Below are 25,791 nucleotides of genomic sequence, written 5' to 3'. Positions count from 1 at the left end.
ACTTATGGGCCTGTTACTTGGCATAACATTCAAGTCATACTTTGAAATTTTCTAGTTAATGGTAAATAATTAAATGTACTTTTCACCTGATAGTTTTCACTGTGCCAGATGTTCCTTCTGTTGGTTTATATAAAGTAGTAAAGTGAAATACTATCCTTGGAACTATGTATAAATCTGTTTCTCTTTTAAATTTATTTTGTAATATATTAACCTTATGTAGTTTACAGGCTGTGCGTTTGGGTCAGCTGCTATTTGGCAGTATGAATCATTGAAATCCAGGGTCCAGAGTTATTTTGATGGTATAAAAGCTGATTGGTTGGATAGCATAAGACCACAAAAGGAAGGAGACTTCAGAAAGGAGGTAAAGATAAACATGGCTTTCTTTGTTCTAGTTGATCACAATTTTTGAAAGTCTGATTGTTTATGAAGTGTTTTTAGTGATTGGCAACATAAGATCAGTAGACATGAAGTTGATTCACTTAATATTTTACTTTAGAGTCATTTCATTGCAGTCAGAATAGTTAACCCTTGAACAACATGGGTTTGAACTGTGTGGGCCCACTTAATATGCGAATTTTTTAAAATTAATATGTTGGTAAATTTTTGGAGATTGACAACAATTTGAAAAAACACTTATTTTATTGTAGAAATACAGTATATAATACAACATACAAAATATGTGTTACTTGACTGTTTATGTTATTGGTAAGGCTTCTAGTTGGCAGTAGTCTGTTAGTAATTAAGTCTTGGGGGAGTCAGAAGTTATTTGTGAATTTTTAACTGTGGGCGTTGGTGCCCCTAACCTCCGCATTGTCCAAGGGTCAATTGTATTAATACTCTGTATGTCTGGCATTGTCATATCTGACAGTGTTCCAAGAAATTTGCCCGTCTACCCACATGTATGAAGAATCACCATGGATAGTTGTAAGATGCTAATGTTTTGGTACCTCTCCCAGCCCTACTAAAGTTTAAGAGCTGCTATTTTACTTGCATCACCTTGCTGGATTATTTCAGTGTACATTTTAGAATCACAGGGAGTTTTTCAAAGTATTTATGCCTTAGGGATAGAGGTACTATGTGGATTTTAAAAGCTTCTCAGTGACATGATGTTTACATACGTCTGTTAAATACCCACTGTTGAGTGTTTCTAACTTCTTAGGGGGTGAAGATGCAAGAATAAGGTATAAAATAAGAGCTTTTAGAGCTTTTTATTATATCATGGAAGTTGATGGCCCCCTTTTTTAAAAAAAAAGGCTTAACTGATTTTTAAAAAAATAACTGCCTTTTAGATAAACATTTATTTCATGTAATGGTACTTCATTGAGCACTGAGGCTGTAAGCTAACACGTGATCCAGGTACATTTGGTTTTCAAGCACCTTTGCTTTTTTTTTAATGACACATTGCCCTTCTACTATGGAGAGAGGGTCCATGACTGCTTTAGTTTTCTCCTTCCTGGGAACATAACTTTGGCCAGTGAGAGCCTGAGAGGGCAGCCTTGGATTTTCCTTTTCGTAATGAAAGTTCAAGGTTTCTCTAAGTAAGGAGGATTCATTCCTCCTTGTTTCCCCATAGATACATAGAAGCAGCATGAACTCTCTCTGTTTTAGAGAGGCTTTATGTCAAAAGAACAATGGATGTCATATTTGAAGGTGAAAACTACAATAACTGGCAGTGATTTTTATTTAGGCCAGTATGTTTGAAAGATAGTAAAACTGATCTATTCCATAGTCCTGGATTCCTTTGGAAGCTACAGCTTTCTAGCACATGTCTGTGCTGTAAAGTTTTGATACCCAAATGGTTCTTTAGAATGGTGAAAAATGACATAAGCAGTATACATAATCTTCACCCTAAGATGGATTTGTTCAGAATAGTTAAGCAAATGGTAGGTTATAAAACCCATGCCCATTAAAAAAAAACTTGAAACAGTACATCAGCATAACTTGGGGAGCCAAGGTCCTAGGAACCCTTGCCATACTATTGCATTTGTTGTAGGGCCTGAGAGCTCATACAGTTTATTATAATTACAAAAATAGAATCATTGTATGTGGATCAATACACATACCGATCTGTGGCTTTTTTTTAACCTTGGATTATTTTCTGTATTAGTTTGCAAAGTCTGATTGAATTTCATAGCTAGAATATATTTTTTAATTAAACTCTAATCATAGAAAATTTTAAACATAAAAATGTAAAGATAATAGTAAAATGAATCCCTGTTATCCAGCTTCAATGATTATTGACACATAGCTGACTTTGTTTCCTCCAGTCCCCTCTTTCCCTTCCCTCCCCACAGCTGATAACTGTAAAGCAAAATCATGGCATATTTCATCCATAAAACTTTCAGCGGGTGTCCCTGAAAGATTAGGATTCTCTGTTTCTTTCTAAACCTCAGTACTGTTATTATACCAGAAAAAATGGACAATTTTAGTAGAAAATATTCTTAATTAGAATTTTAAAGCCATCTTGGACCTTGGTGAATAATCCTTAACTGGATACCTGTCTGTGTCTGATAGTACATAGTGTGCTAGGTGCTTTATGTCACTGATACTCCTCGCAACAGTACTGTGAGGTTCTGTTACCATCTCTGTTTTATGTATCAGGACACTGATGTTGAGAAGTATTTTGAGGTCGTAGAGCAATATAGGTTGTCTGACCAAAAAGCACCTGTGCTGTCTACTCTGCCATGTTTTATGTCTGCTGTTCACCGGTGATTTTTTTTTTAACAGATGAGGAATCCCTCTTTTAGGCACAAAGCATTTTCTTTCTGACTTACCATTTTCCTGTCCTGAAAGTATTTATCATATGGTGATATGCAGTTTTTCTTCTGTTTTAGATTAACAAGTGGTGGAATAACCTAAGTGATGGCCAGCGGACTGTGACAGGTTTGTGTTAGCTTACACGTTTTAGCCATTCAAGGGAAGAGAAATCAAATGAAAAGGTACAGTATGTCACAGTCAATGGCTTTTGTACCATGCTCTTCAGTGGTTTAGAAGACAGTCTGTACCTTCAAGGCTAATGTAATACATAAAAAGTAGTGTGATATAAAGGCACACATGATGCTCTGGGTCAGTTATTTTCTAATTTTGATCTAGTATGAAACTGATCATATAATCTATCTTTGTTGTACCATCCTAGCTTATGAAATAGGTTTTGAGTAATTAGTGCTTCACCTATTAAAGAAACTACAAGGGACATTGATTAAGTACCGTCTTTATGCAGAATGCTTTACATACATTCTCTTCCTACCTCACAGGGTTGCTTACAAGGTAGTTATCTCCCTTTTTACTGATAAGGAAACTGACTTTCAGAGAAGAAACTTTTTGAAGGTCACATTGCTAGTAAGTAATAGAGTTGAGTTTTAAAACCTAGGTCTGTCTCATTCTAAAGCCAGTTTTCTCTATATCATGCTGTTTATAAAATCCTCTGTAAATATAAGCATACCACATATATCATCATGATTTTATTTTGTTCTTTGTCAATTTTTATGGAAAGACAAATCTGGCACTTCAAGATAACACTTGTGCAATATTTATGGACTTATTTATTTGAAAAATTTGGGGAAATAGATTTTAAAGTTCCTGTTGTGCAGATAGAAAAAAAAATCTAGACAAATAGCAAAGTTGCTTTTTCTTAAATATGGTTTAATGGTACTCTTAATTTTCTATACCTATCTGAGTAAAGAAAGGTCCTTATTTTCATTTATGCTGTTCCTTCTGGAAGGTTTAATTTTTCTGTCTCCTTGGAATCTGATCTGTTTTCAAGCTTATGGTTCAGACATTGCTTCCTACAGGAAGTGCTTTCTTTTTTCTTAACTCACTTACACAATTTTTAATCAGTTATAATATAACCTGCCTTATATAATTGTACATGTAGCACCTTGAGGACAATGATGAGATCTTTCATTTTTTTTAGAGCACGTAGCACATACCTTGCACATAGTAAAGACACCCCATTAAAATCTGTTGAGTGAATGAATGTTGAATGGGATCTTGAATCAAAGGATTGAGACTTTTCAAAGGCATATTACCATACTGTAGAATTGATTAGTCAGTGAGGTCTTAATAAATACAACTTCAAAGATACCTGTTTCTGTTGGGATTCATGGGGGTATTTTGGTTTGTTTATTTTCTGAAAGTAACCAAAACTTTACTGAAAGTAACAATGTTCCCTTAGGGTAGAGTTTTGATTTCCTTTGATATTTTTGAAGTATCTCACAGTTGATAATTAGTGTTCTTAGAAGATGGTAAACATTTTATGACATTTAACATTTAAAGAATTCAAACCTTTCTCATGCCAATAAATAGTTTATTTGAAGAAGTTATCTAGTGATAATGAAAAATCAGAATTCTTTCTCTTAGGCCATTCTCCCCCCCCTTTTTAAGCCGTATCAATCATTTGGCATGAAAGAGTAGTTGAGAGACATGATCTAACTAGCAATTAAGTGCTTCAAACTACCTAAATATGAATGGTTATGCTAATAATTTTAAATTCTTATTGTCAGGTTTTCTGAGTGACTTTTAAAAGCTGAGGAAATGCTTTTCGATCTGTTCACTGTTACCTCAGACTTCTTGTGCAGGAAACAATCTGGTAGCGGTGACTCTAGCTTCACATTTATTAGTGATGCTTAATAATCACTTATATACTAGGGTTCTCATGGTTAGTAAACTTGTGCTTCTCTCTTTTCAGAGGCACCAATCTATCCAACTTACTTTCTTAGTCCTCCCGATTGCTTCTCTTAAGCTAATCCTGAATAAGGTTGGCTCATCTGCTGGTTTTAATTGAGGATAGATTTATGGGGTGACAGATTGACTCTGTCACTCTCTTTCCTTCAATTGTAGGTTGGTGTTCTGTAGTGTTAACTTTTTTTCCTGTTTGATTTTGAAAGGACTTGACAGTTCCTTAGGAGGCCACTGACTTAGAGACTCCAAGCTCTGTGAGACCAGTGTGCTGCTTTGTAGTATTCACAGCTAGCCAGTGGCAGCATAGACACTGCTGTAGGTTAAAGATCTCTCACTATTACAACAAACATTTCACATAAGGACTCCTTGCTGCCAGAATCTAATGGACTCATGAATTTGGATGGCAAGATTTTAGATACAGCAAATTCAGGCAATGAAATGTTTATTCCAAATGGATTTGGTTCCTAAGCTTAAGATAGCAAGGGGTATCTCAAATTTATCCATATCTCTTTGGTTCCTAGGTTTGGATAAGAACAGTTCAAATCAAAAGGGATGTCTGTAATTTATTTTAAGGTGGGGTCCAGTGATGAGGTTTTTCCTGGGCAGCCTCATCTGGGGAGGTCTCTCATTACACACTAGGTGAAACCTCAGCCTGAACAGGGGAGGATTCTTGACTCTGAGAGAGAAAGAATTGTCAAGCCAGTCAGAAGTGTGTAGGTAAGGAAGGATTTCATTAGAGCAAGAGTAGTAAATGAATGGCACCTGCCTTGCAGTTGGCTGAGAACAGGAGAGTGCAGAGGGGAAGAGGGAAAGTTTGCTGAACTTCTTGGCCTAGGGCAGATTCCTTTGCCCACTCTCAAAGCCAGGATCACCTGGCATCCCCTGTCAGCTTGGATCTGCACTCCATAGTAATATTCCACCTTCATTCCTGATTTTAGCAACTTGAGTTTTTCTTTTTTTTCTTTGACAAACCTTTAGCTAGACTGACAGTTTTGTTGATCATTTCAAAGAACCAACTTTTGGTTCCATTGCTTTTTCTCTATTTTTTTTATATTCTCTACTTCATTGTCCAAATTCTATCTTTATTTCCTTCCTTTTGCTTGCTTTGGATTTAGTGGCTCTTCTTTTTCTTGTTTCTTAACCTAGAAGGTTATTGATTTGAGATCTTTATTCTTTAATAATGTAGGCACTCACAGCACTGCTTTTTCTGTACCTATAAGTTTTAGAAATATCTTGGTCAGCTTGGACAGCCATAACAAAATACTGTAGACTGTGTGGCTTAAACAATAGAAGTTTATGTTCTCACAATTCTGGAGGCTGGAAGTCCAGGCTCAGGGTGCCAGTTTTCTGGTGAGAGCTCTTTTCTTGGTTTGTAGATTGCCATCTTGTTGCTGTGTCTTTACACGGCAGAGAGAGAGAGAGAGATAACAGAAAGATAAGCTCTGTTATCTTCTTATATAAGGATACTAATTCCATCATGATCGCCTCACCCTCATGACCTCATCTAAATCTAATTACCCCCCGAAGGCCCCACTTCCAAATCATATTAGGGGCCAGTGCTTCAAGGTGTGACTCTTAGGGAGACACAATTTAATCCATAGCAGGTATGTTACAGTTTTTCATTCATCTGAAAATACTTCCTAATTCCCCTTGTGATTTCTTCTTTGACCCATTGGTTATTTAGGAATATATTAATTTCCACATACTTGTAAATTTTCCAAATGTATTATTGATTTGTAATTTCATTCCACTGTGGTCAGAGAACATACTTTGTATAATTCCAGTGTTTTAAAATTATTGAGATTTGTGGCTGAACATGTGGTCAATCATGATTATGTTCCATGTGCACTTGAGAAGAATGCATATTCTCTTGTTGAGTGGAGTGTTCTGTAGATGTCTGTTAGGCCTAGTTGGTTTATGTGTTGTTCAAGTCTTCTGTTTCCTTTCTGATCATCTTATTAATTCTATCAATCATTTTGTTCAAGTCTTCTGTTTCCTTTCTGATCATCTTATTAATTCTATCTATCATTGCACATGAGGTATGGAAGTCTCCAACTATTACTATTGAGCTGTTTATTTCTCCCTTCAGTTCTGTCAGTTTTGGCTTCATATATTTTGAGATTTATTGTTAGGAGCATGTATGTTTTTAATATGTTTTCTTTGTGGATATCAAAAAGATGTTCTATCTTTTTGACCCTTTTATTACTACAAAATGTTCTTCTTTGTCTCTAGTAACAAATACTGTCTTAAAGTCTATTTTGTCTTGTTATACTTGTGGCCTTCTAGGTCAGGAATATGTTGAACATTTTTTGGATATTTTGTAAGCCCCTATGGACATCTCATTAGTTTCTCATTTATCCCAAATTATTATCTACCACCTCAGGGACCTGTGAACTTAAAACACTGCCTGTGATTGTGTTTGACAAATACCCACTGGAAAAAAGGAGTTGTGCACTTGAACTCCCAGTCAGGTCAAATACAGACAGCCTGTCAAGTGGGGTCTTCCGGTAAACTCTTTTTATCAGATAGGTTGGGTTGATAACAAGTCTTTGGGATTGAGACTTTGAAAGAGTTCCGGCTCCATTCTGCTCCATACCTCTGGCAGTTGCCAGGTTTGCACTGGGAATGCAGATTGTGTTCAGGGCTAATTTATAGCTGGGAAGTGGGGAATGGGACCAGAGCAAGTTAAATTGCCTCAAAGCTTGCTGTTCTTACTGAGATTGAGCCATGTTTCTTAAATAAGTGCTGGGTTGCTGCAAGCCTTTGGCTGGTTTCCAGAGTTCTGAAAAGGTTGATTCTTCTGACAATTTCTGCCAGTTTTTTCATCCTTTTAGGAAGGAAGGAACTTTTGGAGGTCCTTCATTATTCTTGCCAATGTATCCAGTGCATCACTTTGGTAAAAGTAGTTACTGAGGTGGCAGTAGCCTTCCCTAATCAGTAGGGCCAAGCTTGTCCAGGAACTTACTGGGTCAGGAGGCATCAAGTAACACTCCTCCTAAATGGGGATATAAGCGGAGACTTTAAGAAGTGCTACTGACAGGAGAATGGGGGAGGAGGGAACTTTTTTTTTTCTAGTTTAAAATAACATTGGGTTATATTTATGATTTCTACTCTTTCTCAAAGAATAATCTGAAAATCCACCTGAAAATCAACCCAAAGTGAGTTAAAAAAGCATAATCTAGAGCTTCCAGTCCATTGTATGAGAGTATCTGTGAGAGGGAAATCTTCATCTTAGGGAACCACTACCCTTTGAGCATCTGCATACTAGGTACAGTGCATGTGCTACCTTATTTAAGCCTCACTGCAACCTTCATGAGGTGTGAAGAAGTATTATCCTCATTTCACAAAGGAAACTGAAGGGAATGAAATGCTCTAGGCCACAAAGCTACTTAGTGGCATGCCTAGGATACAGACCTAAAAAGGCCATTTCCTTTCTACCATATTTTTCATTTATTGAGTTGCCCTTGTATGGCTGCTACATTTAATTATGTTTTTTCATTTAATCATCTCTTGACTCTTTAAGGTAAGGTTTATTACCCCCATTTTACAGAAGAGGAAACGGAGGCTGAGAGGTTAGGCCTTTTGCCCCAGTTATAGTATAAGTGGGACAGAATCCATTCTGCTGGACTCCTTCACCCATACCTTTAGACATGTGCAGTACAGCCTCAGTAGGCTAGGCTTACCACACATTTTCTCTTGCCTGCTTCTGTAACCACTTACGGTGTTTCCCAGAGAAGAAGCCCTATGTCTGGTATTTGAAGTCCTGTACCACACCAAGGTCAAAGGAAATTCTCTTGGCTACCCTTGTCTCTGTCTAGTGGAAGGAGCCCTAGATTAGGAATTCTGGCTTGGCCACTGAATTTGGCTCTCTGAAAACTTGTAACTCTTAGAACTTAAGTTTTCTCATCAAAAACTGGCCTTCAAAATGGGTATGTAAGTTTCCCTGTATGGCCCCGGAAGATGACTGGTTAGCCAGAGATGGGTAAGATTCCTCAAGGGAGGAACAACCTAAGACAGACACAGTCGTAGGGGGGCCATCAGGTGAGAAATTGGGGATCAACAGAGGTGAGGCTTAGAACCTCACCCCCCCCTCCCCTATTTTGAGAGAAATCTTCTGCATCCGTGGATGTTTTGTTGCCCTTGTCTAACTTGGATTAATACTTAGTCTATAGGCACACACCTGATCATCTACATTTGCCCTCTTACAGCACTAAATTATGTTTTCTACCTTTATCTTGCATCTACCTACCACTTCAGCATTTTATTAAAAAATAATAATAATAATAAGGGAGAAATGTGGGATTCACATATAAATCAAGTATAAAAATCAAAAGAATAATAAAAAAAATGGGATATGTAAGGCAGGAAATAGCTGCATTTTACTTTTCTCATTTCTTTTTAATTTGTTAGTGTGCTTTTTGATGAACATAATTTGGGTATGTATGTTCAGTTTACTAATGAGATGACTAGTCACAGACCCCTAGTCTATGAAGTAAAGGGTTTGACTGCACTGTGTTCCAGCGTCAGTAGTCTGTCATCATTTATTAGAAAGCTCTCTGCATTTTGGTTGAAATTAGGCAATATTAACTCTTTGGTTACTGTTAACCTTGATATTTTTGGATTTTCCCCTTTTTCAGGTCTTTTCCTCACTAGTAATCTCCTCAGCCAGAGGTGCTGTCCGCTCCTCTGCAGCGCTGTGATGCCTTACTTTCTGGGAGTGCGGTCTCTGTGTCACCAGCTTCAGGAGGCAGCCGGTGGAAGGGGCCGCATAGGCAGAGTAGTTGCTGCCATTTTTGAGCCTCAAAGGCAGAATCAGGGGTACCATATTGCTCTTTTTATATTGAACCACAATTGGCACAAACTGCAAGGCCCTGACTGATTATGTTCACAACCATGGAAACCCGAGGCCAAACTATTCCCAGGTCTTCTTTGCCCTGAGATGTCAGTCACTGTGTATAATCACCTAGCCCTAAGAGAGTTCTCTGGAGAGTAACATATTTAGCTCTCCCAAAAGAAACTAAAGAGCCCCAGGCAGCACTAATCACTGCTCATTTCCCTAGGAGAAACACCCTGTGTTCTGGTTCTCCATCTGAGGAGGCACTGCTCCTCTCTGCCCACCTTCCCTGTCCAAGGTTCCAGGCTCCTCCTTGCGCAAGTACTCTTACTTGCCTGGCTTATGACCCCTTCTTCCTATCCTTTCATAAATACTCTCATAAAAACTCTTTGAAAGAGTTCTAGTAGTTATTTACCAAAGATGGTGTAATAGTGTAACAGCTGTCACAGTCCCCACTAATGAAAATACCTGATGTAATTGATGGGATCAGTTCAGTTAAGTGCAGTAAAACACCATGGAGAACGAAAAAATGCTGCCAGGTCATCTGTGACTTGTATGGTACATCCAGATTTCAGATACTAAAATGGGAAAATGCTTCGAATCCATGAAAAATGGTAGTTTCCTTTCCTCCCTCTCAAGTGAAAGAGCAAAAACTGGAGACTAGGAATACCAGGGGATAGCTGAACCTTCAAGATCTAGCAGCTGGCAGGGACTGTACAGGCAGTGTCTTCTAAAATAAACCCTCTTAACAGAATGTTGCTGTCATTAGGCTTTATTGTCGTGAAGAAGTTGAAAGGGCTAGTTGCCTGTTGCCTAAAGAGACTAGAGGAGTGAATAAATGCTTAAATTCCTTTAATTAATTCAAGTAGATGAGTGTTTACTATATGTACAAGGAGTTGTGGTGTATAAAATTAATGTAGTTTTTGAAGTTCGTAGTTTTGAAGAATAATTTATTCCTTAAAATGTGACTGAATAATGCTATCATTAAACCTAGTCACGGTAATTCTAGCAACATCAGTTCTTGCAGAAAAGTGAAACAGTCACCCAACTCCTTCATGTAAATATTTTCAAAGGCAGTTGCAGAATTCTTCCAGATTATTTGTGAATTCTTATCTAACAAGTATTTTTCTCAGGCATGTTGCTCTTCATCTACACAGATGGTCCATAGATGTTTCCATAAAGTAACCAGAGGGTTATGAACCATGCCATTTCCTGTGGAAAAAGAAGTGATGTTACATAGCTTTTCTACTCTTGGCCAAAGAACCTAATTCTATACATTACTCCTTTGTTTGGCTGGGCCATTTACAATCAATAATTATTTATCTGATTATTGTTTATTGAGAAGAGTACACTGTTTTTAAGAAGAAAAATATGGATCTGAGTAAAGGAAGTTAGCTCCTAGAGCATTTGCGCTTTTCCAGGAATTCTCTGACTTTACCAAGCCATGATTCTTTTGATAATTAAAACATTGATTTCACGTACTTTGCTTAGCTCACTTCCCCCCACCAAGAATATAATACTCTTATAATTTTGGTAGAAAATCCTATTCAGGTGGACTTTTAATCAGATTTTCTTTGTTCTTATTTTTAACTTCCCTAAATTAAAAATATTTATTTTATAGGTATCATAGCTGCAAATGTTTTTGTATTCTGTTTGTGGAGAGTACCTTCTCTACAGCGGACAATGATCAAATATTTCACATCCAATCCAGCCTCAAGTAAGTCTGACTTGTGTGATACTTATTCTGAGGTAAAGGTAATATGAAATATGCTTTATGTTAATTGGAGTGCTACATAGAAAGGATGAGTTACTTGTCAATACTTATAAACAAAATAATTGATATAATCGATGGAATCAGTTATAAGCTGTAAGCACCTTGAGGATAGGGACCTCATCTCTCGTACTGCTGTGTCCCAGGTACCTAAAATGTGTCTTTTATATAGCAGATATCTAAATGTTTTTTATGACTTAAAAGATCTATAATCACTACAAGGTTACTCTCTCAGGACACTGATATGTCCAACTTGATATCTGTAATTGAAATAATTTAATCCTTTTTTCTTTTTCTTTTTTTTAAAATTCTCATCTCCCTAATGATTAATGGTGTTGACCATCTTTTCACCTGCTTTGGCCTTTTTTTTATTAAGGTATCATTGATACACAATTCTTATGAAGGTTTCACATTAGCAACGTTGTGGTTATTATCAAGAACCCCTCCCACACACACCCCATTGCAGTCACTGTCCGTCAGCATAATAAGATGCTACAGAGTCACTAATCCTTTTTTCTAACTAACTTTGGCCTTGAGGACAAGTTACTTTCACTGAACTGATTTTTATTGGTTGTTTACTGAGTAGAGAAGAGACTTAAGAAGGGACTTTCAAAGGAGTAAAAAGCTATTTTAAACCATCTTACTTAAGCTCTCAACTGGCCCTGTTTTTGTTTCCCATGTTTGATTTGTTTTGTAATAATGATGAAAAACATCTAAAATAGATCATTTTTGCTGGCTATTGTTCCATGACTACCAGACTGCTTTTCTTTCTCTTTTAGAGGTCCTTTGTTCGCCAATGTTGCTGTCAACATTCAGTCATTTCTCCTTGTTTCACATGGCAGCAAATATGTATGTTTTGTGGAGCTTCTCCTCCAGCATAGTGAACATTCTGGGTCAGGAGCAGTTCATGGCAGTGTACTTATCTGCAGGTAATAAGCTTTAATCTTTGGCCCTTTCAGAGTACAAGCACTCTCATATACCTAAAGAACGGACAAAGGGGATGATTATAGCCATACTCCACATACAGTAAGTGCTCTGTACACATTTGTTTCTCACATTAATGTGAAGGAGGATCCACAGATTGTGTTTCCAGCTTCCCGTTTTGTTGTTTTCTTCTTGCATGAATTATTTAGGTATTTTAGTTTTAAATTAGGATAGATAGGAGTTAATGTTTAGTGTAGAATTTAAGCATGTCATGTTTTTCTCACTAGGCCATGGTTTCTTTAGCTCAGGCCTACCATTTTATAGATACATTGTTCCCAGGCTTTTGGGCTATCTCTGTCATCCTGATCTTTGTTAAATAATCTTAAGCTCATTTCTGACATTGTGTTCAATTTCCAGAAAGCTTTAGGTCAGTGCTATCCAATAAGATTATCAAGAGTAAGTTTATTCTATCTTTGTTGCAAGCATATATGTTAGCATAGAACCACTCCAGTCATGGTCTTTATTTCAACCAGGAAATGGTAGTGCAGGAATCTAGGATGCTGGGTGCTGCTAAGTTGGCAATTGGCCAGTTAAATTTTATTTATCTGTTGTAAAATGTGTTTTTTTTTAAACTGTGAAGTATAAAAATTCATCCCTAAAAATCCCTTCATTTAAAAAGATTATATCTGGCAGTTAGGCTGTAGTAAAAAAAAAAGCACTGAGCATGGACATAGAAGACTTAGGTATAGATCCTGTTTTTGCTACACGCTGTGTGGTGTTCCAGAAAAGACTATACCCCTCAGGATAATGCTACTTACTCTCTCAACAAGAGGTTATAAAAAGGATTAAATAGACGCATCTACCACATAGCCCAGGGTGGATACTTAGTGTTAATTAAATACTCACGTGTATTTAGTTCCTCAAAACTAAAAGCTGAGCAATATCTTTGCCTGTAAAGTAAGTATGTAGTTCTTTCCCTAAGCACTACTAGTGTGGTATGTACAAAGAGTCCATTTCAGGTGCCATTCCTGCTTTATAGAAAGTTATTTTTTAAAGTGAGCTACACTCATTTTGAGTGTAAGAGCCAAAGGAATTGGTAAAAGATCTAATTTAGATCTGCAGCAGAATCGTTTGGCAAGCTGTATAAAATAGATTCCCTGATTCCATCCCAGAGGTTCTGATTTAGTGTTTGGAGAGCAGCCCAGAGGATTCCCAGATAGTTGGTGAGTTTGGGAACTAGTCGTGTGTGTGTGCGTGCATGTTGTAGGTGAGGAAAATGATAACCAAGAGATAAAGTGAAAGACTCTATGTCGTTCAGCAAGTTGCATAGTGGGTGAGACTTCTCATTCCCTACAAAATATCTGAAGTGATAGGCAAGATAAGTATTCAGTCCTGCACCTTGTAATGAATGACCCAGTAGAAACCCAACCCTGTTAGTCTCTGTGGTATAGAGCTTAGAAATGGAAACCATTTTTTACTTTACTAAATTTACTGAAATGTAACTTATTCCTCAGGCGTTATTTCCAATTTTGTCAGTTACGTGTGTAAAGTTGCTACAGGAAGATACGGACCATCACTTGGTGCAGTAAGTATTCTAATTTAAATTTTTTAAATTTAGTTTTTAACTTCATTTTGAAATAATTTTAGATTTATAAAAATATTTTAAAATTAGTACAAAGAGTTTCTGTATATCCTTTACCCTACTGTTAACTACAGAACCACAGTACAGTGATCAAAGCCAGGAAATTAACAATGAAACAATATTTATTAACCTAAACCATTTAGAATTTGTGTATTTGTAAAAGCCTTATACATTTCAGGCTATAGTCTTTAACCATTAGTCATTTATATATGCTTACTGGAATGGAATACATATGAAGAGAAATAGTCAGAGCAATGGGTGTCCAATTCCCACAAATCAGAGAGCCTAAGCTAGCATTGGAAAATTCTAATTACAGATTTGAATCCGGTACTGTATCCTCCTATTCAGTCAATATTTGAACATGTACAGTACAGATTAGACTACTAGAGAAAGGGGATACTGTCAGTGAGCAAGATGATCAAAATTCCTGTCATCAGGAGCTATGTTCAGGATGCTTAAAAGAAAATTACAAATGTGTTTTGTTTAATGGCAGATAAGATATCTATCTATCAGATAAGATGGAAACCTTCTCTAGTATTTAAAGACTATTCATTCAGTTTATATATATTTAAAGATTAATGTATGTAAATGCATTCAAATAGGGAATTTTGTAAAGATACTCTAAAAAATTCAATTTTGGAAAAGAATTATCATATAAAATAATTATCCAGTAATTTGTGTGTTTCTCAGATTCATGTATACTTAATTTCCCAAGTGAGGCCATATCTTGATCTATGACCTACTCTTATATCCTCCTTTTTCCTTCATGGAATATTTGTTTTCTATATAAAATTTGGTACTGGTACAATTTAAATAATTCACATCTATTTCATTCACCAACTGATCTCCTGTTATGTGAAGACTACTAGGATGAATCAGAAGTGGAGTCTGACTTTGAGTATAGTTTAGTAAGTGAGAAAACATTAGATGCACATCTAATACTCCCTGAAGGGGCTGAGTGCTCTCTGGAAGACTCTAGAGTCCTGAGGGTGGGGAGGCTTTTCTCATTGACTGAGAAGATCTGGGAGGGCATTTTGATATGCCCTCAGACAACTATTACTCATATTTTACCGGTAAGAAACTGAAGTGCAAGATGAATAGAATGTGGTGGCATTGTATTTAGAATTAGACTGTGTTTGAACCCAGCTCTGCCTCTTACCTGTGATACCCAGGACATACTGCCTAGCCTCTCTGAACCTCAGTTCCCCCATATGCAATGGGGGTAGCACACCTATTCCTGATCTGTAGTGCAAGTATGTTTAGAGTGCTTACTTAGCATGTAGTAAGAAATGTGGAAGTGGTAGTTCCTGTTGAGTTATCAAAATCCTATGGAGCAATGGCAGGATAAGATTATCCCCAAATACTTTCTTTCCTTGTTGATTAAAATTAAAACTAAATGGCATAATGGTAATTTTAATGAGAAATTTGGAAAAAATACTATTGACAAAATTATGTTAGAAAATAGGAAGTATTGGTCTGTTTGCTTCATTATAATCCTGTAGGAACTATTAAAGAGTATTTGTCAATTATTATATTAGCAGTAGGGAGCAAGAATACTAACTAGATTTTGATAAGGGTTTTGTTAGAGCTATGCATATTCTGAATTTCATTTAAAAGTTGAGTTACTTACTAGTTATTGGTAGGGAGCTTTTCTCTAATATGCTGCTTTTCGAAGTTTATTTTCTATGAAATGTAACCCTTAATCTTGAAATCGCAAAGATGAATCAAATGCTTGTAGGAAACAGCATGTGTTAAAATGTTACAGAAACTATTTCACTTGAAGTTGTAAAGAGTTTATCATAGTTTAAAGTTGTTCAATATTATGACAACCTGCTCACTGTAACTTCATTGATTTAACTATCACTGACCTAATCTGTACATAAAGTGAATTCTGTTGCTAAGTTAGGACAGGATCTTTAGTCTCTTCCTTACAGGTTGCAAGTAAAATAAAATGGTCAGAAGAGCTGATTCATTTGGAATTCCATTTTGATTTATCTAAAATGTTTTGGAGTATAAATCTTTGAATAACTTTTTTAGTGACTGCTCTAGGTATTGCAATATACATACTTCACTTACCACAGTCGGCTGGTGGGGTCATTTTACCAGTGTGAGTGAAGTGAACCTTATCTCCCCTTTTGTCCCTATACTCTCCCCAAATTATACTTGTCTTATTCCTCTATTACATGTAGAATATGAGTCACTGCTATAATTTTTGCTACAACCATTAAGCATAATTTAGAAAATTCCAGGTGAAAAGGAAAGTCTCATTCATGCATAATTTTTACTTTTTCCATTGTTGTTCTTTCCTAATGTTCTAAGTTTCCTCCTTCTGTCATTTCTTTCTGTTCAGAGAAACTTTTTAGCTATTCTTTTCAGTAGGTCTGCTGGTGACAGAATCTCTACTTTTTTTTTTTCTCAGAGAGTGTCTTGATTTTCCCTTCATTTCTGAAGGATATTTTCACTGGATATAAAATTCCAGGCTGACAGTTCTTTCAGCACTTGAAAAATGATATGCCACTTTTTTTTTGGCCTCCGTGGTACCTGAAGAGAAATATTTTTTTGTTCAAGGAACATTTACCCTATGGGTAAGGTGTCATTGTTTCTCTTACAACACATTCAAGACTTTTTACTTTGTCTTTAGTTTTCAGAAGTTTGACTGTATGCCTTGTCATGGATATATTTTTATCTTATTCGGGGTGTGCTCAGCTTCTTAAATACATGGTTTATGTCTTTGGGGAAAATTTCAGCCATCATTTCTTCAAGTAATCTCTCAGCCTCACCTTCTCCTTCTTTCCTCTCCGGACTCTGATGACATGTTTGTACATCATTTGTTACAATCTCATGGGTCCCTGAAACTGTTAATTTTTTAAGTCCATTTTCTCTCTGTGTCCATATTGGGTAAGTGATACTCTGTCTTAAGTTCACTGATTATTTTCTCTGTCCTTTCCATTCTCACTGAGCCCATCCACTGAGTGTTTTTATTTAGGTTATTGTATTTTCCAGTTCTAAAGACTACATTGTCCTTGATATCTTCTGTTTCTTTGCTGAGGCTTTCTGTTTCTGTACTGCTTTTTCACTTGTTTCAAGTATGTTTGTAATTGCTCACTGAAACATTTTTACTAGAGCTGCTGAAAAATGCTTGTCAGATAATTCTAAAATCTGTATCATCTTAATGTTGGTGTCTGTCAATTGTCTCTTCTCATTCAAGTTGAGATATTTTTGGTTCTTGGTTATGATGAATGGTTTTTAAAGAAAACCTGGACATTTTGGGTTTTATGTTATGAGACTTTGAATCTTACTTAAATCTACTGTTTAGCAGGCTGCCTCTGACAAGGGAAGGGGGTGCACTGACTGCTACTGCCAGGTAAGGGTGGTAGAGGTCCAGGTTCCCCACTCAGCTGCCTTTGGCCCCTGTGGGACAAGGGCTCTTGTTACGGCAGGACTGGGAGTTCTGGGAGTTCAGGCATCCCAGTGGACCTCTGCGAATACTGCTCTGGCTAGGGGGAGTAAAGGTTGCTTGTTACTGCTGCCCACATGGCCTCCTGACACCATCCTGTCTGGTGTATTGGTGTGCCTCATTGCAGTGTGGAAACGTGGAAGTCTACCTCTCCACTCAGTTTTTGCTGATGGGTATTGGACGATAGTTTTTTCTGATGGGTATTGGACCATAATTTTTTCTGTGGTGGTTGGCTGGAGTAGAGTGGTTATTGTCTAAAAGTTTTCTGTCTTGCTAGGCTATCCTTTCTTGATCCTTTGGCTAAAGAGAGCATTTGGCAAAGGGGAACCTATTTTGTCTGAGTTCAATGGCATTTCCAGGTTGTGAGTTTCTCCAGATCCCAGTCTGAGCTATGTGAGGCCAAAAGACAACCGAGGGATCTCACCACTGTGTCATTGCTTGGATCCCAGGTTTCCTGGCTGGTCTGCTTTCCTCACTTGGACTTCTAGAGTTGTCTTATGTTTGTTTTACATGTAATGCTCGGGGGTTTTATCTGTACTTAGCTTGTGGAAAGAGATGGTCCCTCAGAGCAAATTCATTTAAAATTCGTATTATACGAAAAAAAGAACACATAAAAACCATTAATATGATAGATATGAAGATTATATAGATGCAGACAATTGTTTATGAAAATTATTTACTTATCAAATAAGTAAATTATACGTGCATATTGATTACAAATACATAACCAGTGTACCTAAACAAATTCCTTGAGAATAGAAGATCTTCATCTCTAACTAAGAAAGTAGACCTCTAGGGTCCACATGGATCAGGATTCATGACTCCCTGAAATTATATCTAAAATACATATGAATGTGAAATTTTTCTGGGGAGGAGAAAGGGCATATATTTTTAAATATAATTTTCATTATATTCTTAAAAGCCTCTGACTAGAAAAGGTGAGAAATAATCTCTCCATAGTGGGCCATTTATCAAAAAGCAAGTTGCAGTTTATTCAGTCATAAATATGTTTAATTTTATGTCGATAAAGGTCTCTTTGAGAAAATTCTAAAAGGACAGTAGGAAAGTCAGGGTTTCAGAAGAACCCCTTGTATTACAGTTACAGACTTGTACAGAAGCCACTTGAGTCAATACACATACAATAGCAGACAGTTGATCTTAAATAGCATACAGAATTCTGTTTCCTGTTCCCCACTGCAGAATTAGCAGATACCCCCAACACCCAGCCTGCCCCCTTTAATATGTGGTTGAGGCTGTTTCCTTGTTCTTTCACTTTTCTCAGCCTAAGCATGGGTTGTCTTTGTCCCCTTACCTTCTCCGTCTGGGGATATGCATCCCCCAACTTTCAGCTTGCAGTTACCCCAGCCCATTCCTAGGAATGCAGCTTGAGCTGGTTTCCCTGTTCAGGCTGAGGGACAACTCTGTATCAGGGGGCTATGAACCTCTGGAACCCCTGGGACTCATCACACTTCAAAGTATTAGTAAGTCCTGAAATGGAAAATAATCCTGTATTCTGAAAAAACCCTTCACATAGATGACACTAAACTAACTCTTGGTAAGAGGGAGATGCTTTTCCAGAAATAGCCTTTTTAATATAAAAAAAGGACTTTTATTTTTTAATTGTAGGGGTAATCAATTATAGGAGCACCTTTAAAAATCATTTTTCTCTTAGGTGACTTTTTAACATCCTGTTGGAATAATTTAACTCTTAGCAGAAGTTTCAGGAGTAGTACAAAGACTCCCAAGTCCTTAAAAAAAAAAGGCTACTTGGGTTTACTGAGGTATAATTGACATACAAAAAACTGCACATATTTAAACTTTATAATTTGATGTGCAGGTGCCCATGAAACAATCGCCACTCTCAAGATAATGACCATATTCATCATCCCCAAAAGTTTCTTGGTGTTCCTCTGCAGTCCCTCTTTCCTGCTCCTTCCTGCATTCCTAGGCAGTAGCTTCTCTAACTTTGTGTCAAAATGGATTTACTTGTCCAGATGCACTGCACACTCCGGCCACACTCCGCTTCTTTGCATTCTTATACACTCTTTCCATCTGCTCCTCTTTTACCTATTGAACACCTGGTCACCCTTCCAAGCAAAGCTTGATGTTGCATATTAACCTTGAGCTTAAATTATTTCTCCCTTCTATGTGCCACATAGCATGCTTCCCCAACATAGGGGTTCATATTCTGTTGTTTTTTACTTCTTTTCTGCCACACTAAGCCCATTAAGGCAGGGACTTGTTGGTTTTGTTCCCTTCTGTATCCCCAACATCTGGCATAGTGCCTGGTATGTAGTAGGACTCAAGTATTTGAATGAATGATTATCTTGTCATTTAATGTGAGCTAGTGGTTATGATCCAGTTTCTCAGGTATCCTACCTTTTAGAGGATTTGGGAACATCTAACATTAATAGAGTTTAGTTAGCATAACTTATTCAGGAGATATTTCATAGCCATTATAAGTATAAACTATGAAGATTACAAAGCAGTTTGGAAAAAGTATGATAAAAGAGAAAATATACAGCAATTACACTTTCAACTCTACAAGGAATGTTTGATTTATTGATCATAAGGTTGTGAGGCTTAGATTTTTATTCTCTAATGTGAGGGTTGGGGAAGTGCTTTGCAAGCAGGTGGATGCATGTATGGTCCTGGGAGATGCCATGAAGGGCAGGTCATGCAGAGCCATGGGATAAACCTAGCATGCCCTCCTGGAGCAGAACATTTGTGCAAAGGCTTTAAGGAAAAAGTTTAGTTTTATTATGAAGCAGGATGCAAATTGCACATGATTTTTTTTTAAGATAAAGCTATAGACTTTGAAGAAATTTCATCCATGTGGGTTTCTTTGGACAAATGCATGCTCACTCTCTGGTTAGGGGGAGCTTTGTTGAAGTTCAAAAAGTTCTTTTTTAGTCATTAAATGAAATGTATATAACACACTTAACACTGTTTCTGAAGTTGAGTAAGCCTCACATGCTGGTTGTTACACATCTTATTGCCTCTATTTAAATCCTTTACAGCTGGTTACTGTGTGATGGATATACAGTCCTCTTGCCTGATACTTTTGTATATTACTAACTGAAAGCCTTAAGCTTTATACTCACCTAGAAAAGTGTGGCTCATAAACTCTCTGGAAAGAGTTATTGCTGCTGTAGACATTGTAGTCACTAAGCAGTTCACACCAAGTTTCACATTCCACTGTGGTCATTTGCAGTCCGGTGCAATCATGACCATCCTTGCTGCTGTCTGCACAAAGATCCCAGAGGGGAGGCTCGCCATTATCTTCCTTCCAATGTTCACGTTCACAGCAGGGAATGTGAGTATTTTTATGAAGGGACATGCTGGGGATAGTGGTGGTATTTTTAGGGTGACTGAATTCTTGCCCTTAAATGAGAAATGTCAATGCTGGAGGAATCAAAGTTGTGCTAGTTCTGTTCTCTTTTGCTGGCTTTCAGGCCCTAAAAGCCATTATTGCCATGGATACAGCAGGAATGATCCTGGGATGGAAATTTTTTGATCATGCAGCACATCTTGGGGGAGCTCTCTTTGGAATGTAAGTCTGAGTGTAACTGATTGCTCCACTGGTTGTCTCCTCCCCCGCCCCGCCCCCTCAGGAGGTCAGGTGAGGCAGTAGCTCTGTGTTGGAAGCAGGGACAGGTGGGCTTGGTATTGTGTGGAAACTCCACATGGTTTGCTCTGACCTTGCACAGTTTTTCCATGTGAAGCGGGATGTGAGAGCATCAGCCAAGTCCCTGCCTAGGTCACTGGTAGACTGTCTGAGATATCACCTTACTCCTTACCTCACGGGAGCCCAACTCCTAAGCTGACATGATTCCTAGCCCCTCCTGGAGTGTGTTCCCCAGCCTCCCAGTCTGTGCTGGCATCTCCTTTCCCCACTCTCAGCCGCCTCTCCCCTGTGCAGCCTCCCACCCTGCCCCACTCGCCCCTGTCAGCGCTGGGCAGACACTGGGTGGAGCTGTCGCTCTGCCTGTGGTGATGTCCGCAGTGTGCTGCGTGGCTGGGGTAGGCCAGGGATCAGAAGCCAGTGGTGACTCTTCTCTGAGCGTCTGTTAGTGGTAAAGCACTGAGCTGGTTACTTTACACTAGACTGTTACCACCTCCGTTTCCCAGATGGGACACTGAGGCTCGGAAGCAATCCTCCCCAGGTCAGTCAGCTCTTAAGTGGTATAGGAGATTTAAACTCAGATCCTAAACCCTTCCCACCCCATCATACCGTATTGAGTACAACACCATTTCAGTCACAAGCCCTCCCATTTGTGCCTCAGACAGTGGACTTTCTGCCTCAGACATAGTAATGCTGGAGCAGCTCTGTCCTGGGACTTCCCAGCGTGCTCGGAGTCCATCTGGCCCTGAGGAAGCCCCTTCAGCACAGTTGTCTGGTGCGCTGGGTAGCCAGATGGCCTGTCTTTTCTGGCATAATAAATGTTGCCTTTCGCTCTCACTTGGTTTTTACTTTGTTTTATGACAATGGAAAAACCTGTTTTTAAATTATATAAAAAAGTAGAATAGTCTATTCTACATGGAGCAGTTTTGCCCAGTAGGCGGTACAGCTAAATGCCATTATGCCGTTTATAATTTTCAGTGATGATTAAAGAATAGCATATGTGAGCTCTAACTTTAATAGCAGCACATTATAAATAGTAGAAACTAACCTGATAGTACAGTATGAAAAACATAAAGACTTATGAAAATGGGTTTTATGAATTCTGAATTTGTCTGGATCCTTCCATGTATATACTTAAAGGATCTTCTCCCCAGCAGGTTTTATTCTTCTGAACTATAATTAGATGACCTTTTTTTCATTCTGAAAATAATTGATCAAATGCATTCTGAAGTCCAGGATCTGAAAAGCAGAGGAATCCTTTCTCTTGCTGTTTCCTAATTTCAACCCCTTTCATTTACTAGATTGCAGTCATATCCAGAATTCATCTTTTTAACTAACATCTTTAATCTAGATTTAGAAATTTTTATTGATGGAAAAGATGCCTTTAGTATCCTCTCACACATTCCCTCAACTTTATGTCTGTCCTTCACCAAATTTTATGGTCTTCACCTTGTACTGTTGCAATAGCAATAGCTAACCTATAGTGAATATTTGCTGTGTGCTAAGCTAGGGATTGATTTAATACTTTAAAAAATTGTGGTATTCTGTTTTACAGAAAGGAAACTGCTTAAAAAAGGAAACTTGTCCAAGGTCACACAGCTAGTCATTGCAGAGCTGGGGTTTCAGAACAAGTGCTAGACTGTATGAGTCTTCTGTAAAAAAAAAGAAAAGAAAACTTAAAGTATTTTCCTAATTTTAACTTAGCCAGATGACCAATGATTATAATCAGAACAGTGTATGTGTAAAATTAAAGTATTTGACTCTTTGCTGGAAATAAATTGGTTAAAAAGATTTGGGAAGACACTATCAATGGAGTTTCTGATAAGTGATTCATTTCTTGCAAGTTTTCTAATTGCATTTGAATCTTACAATGATCCTTTTTCTCTTGTTATATGTTCACCACAGAATTTGGCTCTAAGCCCAAAAGAATTCTGTATGTGCCTATTAATTTGCATGTTTTTTAAGTGCCTTTTTCTTTTTTATAAATTTACTAATTATTTTATTTTTCAAAATTTTAATGATGACTGTTTTCATGATCAGATTTTACCTTAGTGAATATTAAAATTCAGTTACAGTTCAATCACTTTGTAATTTAAAAAATACATATGTAGAACATTTTAAAAGTTAAAACATTAAACTGCTCTTCTGATACCTAAGTCATAGAGAGCATTTTTTCAGTCAGGTGTCTGGGAGATGTAAAGATCAACAAAATCCAGTCTCTGCCTCAGGGAACAGGAAGTCTGTTTGGGGAAACCAGGGTAAAAATAAAGGTTTCAGTAAAAGCTTTCACTAACAGCCATTTGGAATCAAACCTGCCTCTCTCAGGAAGCCCTCCCAGCCTTCCCCAAGAAGCATGGCAGGGGCCCCGACATACACTGGCAATGTGGATATTGCAGTACCTGGGCCCAGGGGCTTGGCAATGGCAGGCCCTTGCTGTTGGTCACTCATTGCACTCAGCAGCGTGTTGTAGACGCTCACTAGCTGCTGCAGGACGCACAGTGGTTGGGACACCAGTTTGGGAGTCAGACTTGGGTTCGAGTCTCAGTTCTGGTGATTCCTAGTTGTGCAGCCTGAGCAAGTGACTAAAGCTCTCAGTGCTGTGGCTTCCTCAGCTCATTGCTGCAGGCTGCTTTCAGAAAGTTTTTAGTAGGAGAGTGGGGACCAGAACTGTATTGTAGATTAAAGATGGGCAGCGTTTGGGTCTGCAGACGGATGAGGAGAAGCATTTAAGCTGCTCTAGTCATCATTAGTAAACTGCAATTCCGACATACGTTATGACACTTGATATAGAAAAGAACCCAGGTTTAGAATCATTCTGACTGACTGTGAGTCTTCGTTGACCTCTTAGAAGCTGTTAGCACTTTAGGCAAATTACTCTGTCAGACTTGGTTTCCTCTGTCTGTAATGGGAAAAGTGATGCTTAACTTGGATGGCTGTGGTGAACCAAAAGTAGTGTGTGTGCAACATACTTACATTTTTCAGAGCAGTCACACACGGTCCTATCCTATTTCTACCTTTTACATACTCCACATGTGAAAGGTAAATCATTGATCTACATTAAATAGCTTAGTTACTTTAATAAGCTAGATAGTAAGTGACACTGGCATTCAGTTTTTTTAATGTCAACTTGATATCATCATACACTTACCATTTGTATGTCACACTTTTTGAATGTTCGACCTGGTTTGTTTTTCTTTTCTCCAGATGGTATATTACTTATGGTCATGAACTCATTTGGAAGAACAGGGAGCCTCTAGTGAAAATTTGGCATGAAATGAGGACTAATGGCCCCAGGAAAGGAGGTGGCTCTGAGTAAAGCTGGGTTTGGACCATGCTGGTGTGTCTGGTCCATGCTGCCCGAACGCCCCAGAACGCATCGGCCCTGGAGTGACCACAGCTTGGCTCCTGCCTGGAAGGCATCCAGCATCTAGCTTCCCAGGATTTTGAACTATGTCCCCAGTACATGTCTTATTAGGAAGTGAATTAAGACAAAGTTATGAAATAAAGGTTTATATATATCTTTAGTTTGTAAATAGTGGGTGTGTGTCCCTTTTGAAGAGTTGTGATGCTGGCTGGAGTCTTGCTGTGATTGTTACATGTGACACAGTTTGAGCTGCGAACCTGGTCAGAGTGCACATGGCAAGGCCTCACTGCCCCTCGGAGGGCCTTGTTTGCACGTTGGCCTTCTAGCATCTCCCCTGAGCATTTACTTACTTGCCTATTCTCTCCTTGGTTGGTTGATAGGTAGAGTTGAGAGTATCTCCTCTCTGGGATGGTCTGAAGTAACAGCTGCGGTATTTTTTAAAACTTTACCAAGAAAGATAATGTTTTCTGGCAGCAAGTGGCATTATACAAAAAGCTATTTTTAGATTTTGCTTTCTAAGTTAAAAGTATAGATAAATTGAGAGAAGAAAGTCTTGGATAAATTCAGACTTGAATCTGAGCCTAATTGCATCTTATGTTTGAAAATGTACGTTTTTGAACTGGAGCATCCGACTGAAATAGCACAGGGGTCATCCTAACAGCTTCACTGTAGAACTTGTTGCCCTCATGACTGAGGTTTATTTCTAGGAAATGCAGCTTAAGAATTTAAAATTTGAGGAGGGGCAGAAGATGGCGGCGTGAGTAGAGCAGCGGAAATCTCCTCCCAAAACAACATATATCTATGAAAATATAACAAAGACAACCCTTCCTAGAATAAAGACCAGAGGACACAGGACAATATCCAGACCACATCCGCACCTGAGAGAACCCAGCGCCTCGCGAAGGGGGTAAGATACAAGCCCCGGCCCCGCGGGACCCGAGCGCCCCTCCCACCAGCTCCCGGCGGGAGAAGAGCAGGCAGAGCGGGAGGGAGACGGAGCCCAGGACTGCCGAGCACCCAGCCCCAGCCATCCGGGCCAGAGTGCAGGGCGCTCGATACTGGGAAAACAGGGCAGCAAGAACAGTGAGCGGGCACTGGAGGCTGGGCGACAGAGGGCATAAGAAAAGCGCGCGACCATTTTTTTTTTGCTTTTTTGCTGTTTTGTTTTGGCGAGCGCTTTTTGGAAGTCTTAAAGGGATAGGGACCCCAATACTAGGGAAACAGGGCAGAAAGACCGGTGAGCAGAGGCCTGAGGCTGGCACCGCAGAATAAAGAAAAACGAACGACCAACCTTTTTTTTTTTTTTTTTTTTTTTTTTTTTAATTAAAAAAATTTTCTTTTTCTTTTTTTTTTTTTTGGTGGGCGTTGTTTTGCTTTGGCGGGTGCTTTTTGGAAGTCTTAAAGGGGCAGGGCGGGTCACTTAATCCAGAGGTAGGGAATCCGGGATCTCTGGGCACCCTAACCCCTGGGCTGCAGGGAGCAGGGAGGACCCTT

General features: G+C 38.4%; 1 protein-coding gene across 8 annotated transcripts in view; it reads left to right on the top strand.

Moving 5' to 3' along the window:
- The window catches only part of PARL (presenilin associated rhomboid like), a 33,774-nt gene extending 9,317 nt beyond the window's left edge, over positions 1–24,457 (top strand). The window contains exons 3-11 of one of the 8 annotated variants that reach the window (XR_005022672.2): positions 221–361; positions 2,835–2,883; positions 11,136–11,231; positions 12,065–12,214; positions 13,724–13,794; positions 20,523–20,624; positions 20,764–20,861; positions 21,231–21,474; positions 24,138–24,267. Coding sequence is in view for 4 of the 8 variants with exons in the window: in XM_036875256.2 (XP_036731151.2) it covers positions 221–361; positions 2,835–2,883; positions 11,136–11,231; positions 12,065–12,214; positions 13,724–13,794; positions 20,523–20,624; positions 20,764–20,861; positions 24,138–24,249 (819 nt within the window). In the remaining 4 variants the exon portion in view is untranslated. Of the gene's footprint in view, positions 1–220; positions 362–2,834; positions 2,884–9,317; positions 9,499–11,135; positions 11,232–12,064; positions 12,215–13,723; positions 13,795–20,522; positions 20,625–20,763; positions 20,862–21,230; positions 21,475–21,594; positions 21,771–24,137 lie in introns of those variants that run through there. The other 7 variants (XR_005022673.2, XR_008997079.1, XR_008997080.1 and 4 more) reach the window with 7 other exon arrangements.
- Positions 24,458–25,791: the final 1,334 nt, after the last annotated feature.

The sequence above is a fragment of the Manis pentadactyla genome, chromosome 1 (genome assembly GCF_030020395.1).
Source record: "Manis pentadactyla isolate mManPen7 chromosome 1, mManPen7.hap1, whole genome shotgun sequence".
Lineage (NCBI taxonomy): Eukaryota > Metazoa > Chordata > Mammalia > Pholidota > Manidae > Manis > Manis pentadactyla.
The sequence above is the reverse complement of the archived record's forward strand: the minus strand, read 5'-3'. Positions and strand labels throughout refer to the sequence as shown.